General features: G+C 42.2%; 3 protein-coding genes across 3 annotated transcripts; all 3 read left to right on the forward strand.

Annotated features, from left to right (window-relative positions):
• The first annotated feature begins 1,507 nt into the window (after positions 1–1,507).
• LOC117897804 (calmodulin-like) lies at positions 1,508–2,073 on the forward strand. Its single transcript, XM_034806853.1, has one exon. The coding sequence runs from the start codon at positions 1,543–1,545 to the stop codon at positions 2,056–2,058; it is 516 nt and encodes a 171-aa protein (XP_034662744.1). The 5' UTR covers positions 1,508–1,542; the 3' UTR covers positions 2,059–2,073.
• An 83-nt stretch (positions 2,074–2,156) lies between these two features.
• On the forward strand, positions 2,157–2,709 carry LOC117897805 (calmodulin-like). The gene has a single exon (XM_034806854.1). It carries the CDS (start codon positions 2,190–2,192, stop codon positions 2,685–2,687), a length of 498 nt encoding a protein of 165 aa, XP_034662745.1. The 5' UTR covers positions 2,157–2,189; the 3' UTR covers positions 2,688–2,709.
• Positions 2,710–2,793: 84 nt separating this feature from the next.
• LOC117897806 (calmodulin-related protein 97A-like) lies at positions 2,794–3,369 on the forward strand. Its single transcript, XM_034806855.1, has one exon. It carries the CDS (start codon positions 2,866–2,868, stop codon positions 3,310–3,312), a length of 447 nt encoding a protein of 148 aa, XP_034662746.1. The 5' UTR covers positions 2,794–2,865; the 3' UTR covers positions 3,313–3,369.
• Positions 3,370–5,185: the final 1,816 nt, after the last annotated feature.

Genomic DNA, 5,185 nt, shown 5'->3' on the forward strand with positions numbered 1-5,185 from the left:
TACAAAACGAATATATCCTTTTTTTCTTGGCCTCCCAAAACTCGGACTCTAATCTATGCACAGAAATGTCTGACAATCTCCTGTTGTGTGGCTCTAGTTTTTGGGTCCTTGGCCCGTTGTCCCCTTGTCCCTAAGCTGGTAAGTCGTCCCACCACCCCTGCATTTGCTTCTCATTATCAAGAAAAGCCCACTGCCGGGACAAACACGTATGAGAAAGGATGTTTATGCAATTTGGTTGTGTCCCCCTATGTCTCTGCCGAAAATTATGCAAATTGTTTCGAAATTTTGCATTGGATAATTTTGCTGTTTGCAAGTAAAGCTCAATAGAGGCAAAACAAAACGAAAAGAGTTGTGTGAGACGCTTCTTACGCGTCACAACTTGTATACCCGGTACTCAGTGGTACAGATGTACCATGCGGTTTTGTTTAAATTTTAAATTTTAGCACGCTCCCCCTCGCCATGAGCCGCAAACTACACGAGGCAGAGTGAGAGAGAATGTACAAAAAAAAAAAAAAAGGCCAGAAGGCAGAAGGAAACGTTTCCGACCCCATAAAGTATATACATATATTCTTGATCAGCATCAATAGCCGAGTCGATTGAGCAAAGCATTTGGTCCCAGTCCCAATATATTCAAATTCTTTGTCTTTTACTTGTGCCATATTCGTGCTGCGTGTAAAGTCATCCGGCTTTACGGGATCACGCTCTTGATTATATGTGCTGTCGGTGTGTTAAGAGGAGGTGTCAAGAACCCCTCCAGCTTGATACGCTAGCTGATGCCAGGGCCTCCTGACAACTTTCTTCAGCAACAAAACCACCACGGTAACCAGGGAGAACTCAAAGTCTTGTGTCGAGTAAGAGGGATTAGATTGCCTGAGTAAATGAAAATATCCCGCGAACCAGCGGTCGAGTAGCCCATGATGGCAACGGCAGGAACTAGCATCCGAATTGTGGTGTCTTAGATATTTTCGGGATCAAAAATTTCATAAAATTAGGTCGAGCCGTAAAGCCCTCGAGCCACCTAAAACCGCTGTTAAAAGGTAATCAGTAGTTATATGGAGATGAAACCCCATTACATCCCATCCGCATACTTACTTAATAAGCAAGAACATTTTCATGACAAATGGTCAAGCCATAAAACCTTGACCACAAAAACTATAACCGCTACGGAAATTGTATATTGTATAAGTAAATATACATATGTACATATATCGCATTTATGGGGCACACACAATGCAGTAAAGTGAGTAAAGGGATAGAAGAATTGAACAAGGATGACAGAAATGTTGAAAAATTAAATTTGAATCATGTTAACTTCAAAATATACTTTAAATTTGTGTCAGTTTTTCATTGAAATGAGCACTGAGCACAAAAAAAATGTAGCGGAAAAATAATAAAAATAAAATAAATAAAAAAATTATCCCAGCAAATAATTAAATTTTGGTTAACATTAAAATTTTTAAACTACCAATAAGTATTAGTTTAGACAACAAAGGAATTAGAACAGAAACTAATCACAATTGAACACTCAGCACTCATCTCTCGATGGATCCAAATTTACAATGCAAGTACGATAGCGTGATGCAAAAGCTAACGGAAAAAGAACTGGCGGAATACACAAAGAGTTTTGGTCTCTTGATCAAAAATGAGGCCGGTGTAGTCACAATTGACGAGCTGCGCATTATGGTACGCACTTTGGGCGAAAATCCCACGGAAGCGGAGCTCGAGGAGACATTTAAGGCCTCCGACATTGATGGCAATGGCAAGATTGACTTTAAGGAGTTTTGCTTAGTTATGCACCGGTTCGAGAGGGATGAAAAGCGACAGCTGTGCGAGGCATTCAAAATGTTTGATCAGGATGGCGACGGTTACATTGGCGGCGAGGATCTGGTTAATGTGTGGAAGAGCATGAACATCGAACCCAAGAATGTGCTCATCGAGAGAATGCTAAAGGCTGGCGATGTCGATGGCGATGGCAAAATCAGTTGCACGGAGTTTTTGACCATGATGCAGAAACCTTTCGGGCAGAAGCAGCTGCCGGGTAGAGAAACATCTGCTTAGTGTGAGAATTTGTGGGTAACTAAATCTCCGTCTCTGTGCAGCAAAATTCAAAATTTAATTGTAAATGACATAATAAATAGTAGTACAAATTTTCAGTGTTATTTTGTTTGGTCTCCCTCTCCACCTCTTCCATGGAAGAGTTTGACTTAAACACTCCGCCGCCGGAGGAACGTGTCAGCCATAGTCACACGCTGACCGAAGAGCAGGCCAAGGATTGCACCGAGGTCTTCAATATGTTTGATCAGGAGAATACGGGCGCCCTGCCATTGAAGCAAATAAAGTATCTAATGCGCGCTGTGGCTGTCTTTCCTACGGATCTCGAACTGATGGATATCTATGCGGAAATCGATACGGATGGCTCTGGCGAGATGCTAAGGGATGATTTCCTATACATCATGTGCAAGATGTACAAGCATATGACACCCGAAGATGAGATTATCGCGGCCTTTAAAGTGTTCGATAAGGAGGACACGGGCGTCATCGCGGAATCAGAATTTCGTCACATAATGACAAATTTGGGTGAGAAAATGTCCGAGGATGAGATCGAGGAGATCATACGTGATGCAGAATCCGATACGGAGGGCAACATCGACTACGTACGCTTTGTGAAAATGATGTCCGAGAGATAAGAACGGGGCAGGCGTTGCCAGAACATCGACACGGCGCGTGTGGGGGGCAGGAAAATGTAACAGCAGTTTCAAAACTTATTTAGATTCAACAAGGCAGCTAAATTTCATAGCAGTTCTAAATTCTATTTCAAAAATATACAAAATTATTAGCAAATAAACACATAAAAGATCATCAACAATGACCGAACTAACAGAGGAGCAGATTGCAGAGTTCAAGGAGGCCTTCTCGCTGTTCGACAAGGATGGAAGTGGCTCCATTACCACCCGCGAGCTGGGAGTTCTAATGCGCTCACTGGGACAAAACCCCACCGAGGCCGAGCTACAGGATCTGGTGAACGAGGTGGACATCGATGGCAATGGCGAGATCGATTTCAACGAATTCTGCTCCATGATGAGCAAGCAGATTCGTGAGACTGACACTGAGGAGGAGATGCGCGAGGCCTTCAAGATCTTTGATCGCGATCTCGATGGCTTCATCTCGCCGGCAGAGCTGCGTTTCGTCATGATCAATTTGGGTGAAAAAGTCACGGATGAGGAAATCGACGAGATGATACGAGAGGCGGACTTTGATGGTGATGGACTCATAAACTACGAAGAATTCGTTTGGATGATCAGCCAAAAATAGGCACACGCAAAACGACACCCCTATACTTTTTGGAAATATTAAAGCTCTAAAGCAAAACTATGAAATTTCTTTCTGTACTCTCGAAAATGTTGCTACTTGAGCAATTTCCACTTTTGGGTTATTGTGGTTAGCTTGGCTTTTGGAGAAATTTCTCTGCGTTACTTTACGCCGCACCTCACTCTAGGATGCAAAAACTTTCCACTTGAAACACTCTCTGTGTGGTTTTAGCCTACTCCTTCGGGTTTTCATGCTGCCGGTACTCCTGCTTCTGCTTGTGTTCCACCCACATGCAGCACCTTTGTGGCCAGACGAGCAATTTTCCTGCTGCTTAAACTCAATTTGCTTATGCCTTAAAATTAAATTTTACTGTGGCCTCAACGGCACCCGAGTTGCTGGTACTTTTACTCAAACCCACAGCCATCCCATACCCACTTCCATTCTCGTTCTCCCTTGGCTACTCCTGAGGGGTGGCCCGAGGCTTGTGTCTGACTTTATAAATATTTCGCGTGCATGCATAAATGTAAGCGATGGATGTATGTACATACATATATATAAATGTAAATTTATGTAGGACCAATTTTTCATGCTTCAATTTTTGGTTTCGTTTTCAGTTTCGGTTTCAGTCGGAGTCTCAGCATATGTCAAAATGCCAACTTTGCTTAATTGAAAGTCCACAAACCCATTGAAACCAAAAACCAAACCTTAACTTGTGCAAAGTGCATCCCATATATGAAATAAGAACAAAAGCCCTACACCCCAACCCGAAACAGATTTCAATTTCAGATCTGACATCAATAGGCACTTGCAGTGGGCATAAATATTATATACACACAAGCTACACATATGTACATGCATACCCATGTTTATATGTACATACATACATACATATATAAATAGGTGATATTTCCAAACACCAAAACGACATCGCATTCGCATCACGAGGCAGTTAGCACAGGGCACAGGACATCATTGCTTGATGGACTGACTGCAGCAGGAAATTGAATTTTAATACACTGAGCGAAAAAAGAGCATTGCAACAGCCGGAATAGCATTAAATTCGATCCCCCTTTGGTGCTCTTTTGCCCTAAGTGTAAAAATCAATCAAGAAACTTTTGGGTGGTCAGTACAGCTGAGTAGTTTGACCTTTGAGATATTAAACGTACTGTTCTACATTTGTATACCCTGTACTCGTAGAGGAAATAAATTATATTGTATTTGTGTACCAAAGAGGATGTATGTAACGCACAGAAGGATACGTTTCCGACCTCATGAAGTATATACATTCTTGATCAGCATTAATAGCCGAGTCTATGGCTCCGTCCGTCCCTCCGTCTTGATGGGATAGACTATAAAAGCTAGAGCCACCCAATTTTGCATATGATGCCTGGGTTATCACGCTATTACAAGATTATTTCAAAATATAGGCCCTCCCCCTAAAATCTCGAACATTTATGTATCCACAATTTCAAAGATAAGTGTTGCAATTCCGTAGGGACTGTCCATATGCATAAGAGCACCGAATTGGGATTAGATTGGATCATTATTATAGCCAGAATGAAGAATTTAATTTGCAGTGGCTATCGCCACCCCGTCCAGCAGCTTTGCGTCACTCGGGGAGGGTTACAAGCTAAAAGGGCGTGTTGGCGATATAAGTGATGTAGATGACAGATGTAAAAGAATTGTAATATGAACAATTGGAAAAAAATCTTAGGAACAAACATACTGACTGAGAACCAGGTATAAAAGTTTCGACGCATCCGAATCGTCTCACACGTCCCTCCTCGTTCCATTTTAGTTCTCTGCAAGAGATGGTCACACAATTTTTCCCACCAGAGCATTTCTAAGTTGCTATGGTCGGTCCATTTAGAAGGCG

Source organism: Drosophila subobscura, chromosome O, assembly GCF_008121235.1.
Source record: "Drosophila subobscura isolate 14011-0131.10 chromosome O, UCBerk_Dsub_1.0, whole genome shotgun sequence".
NCBI lineage: Eukaryota > Metazoa > Arthropoda > Insecta > Diptera > Drosophilidae > Drosophila > Drosophila subobscura.

Bases quoted from the DNA above. Each gene is read 5' to 3' on its own strand.
- LOC117897806 (XM_034806855.1), top strand. From the start codon at position 2,866: ATGACCGAACTAACAGAGGAGCAGATTGCAGAGTTCAAGGAGGCCTTC.
- LOC117897805 (XM_034806854.1), top strand. From the start codon at position 2,190: ATGGAAGAGTTTGACTTAAACACTCCGCCGCCGGAGGAACGTGTCAGC.
- LOC117897804 (XM_034806853.1), top strand. From the start codon at position 1,543: ATGGATCCAAATTTACAATGCAAGTACGATAGCGTGATGCAAAAGCTA.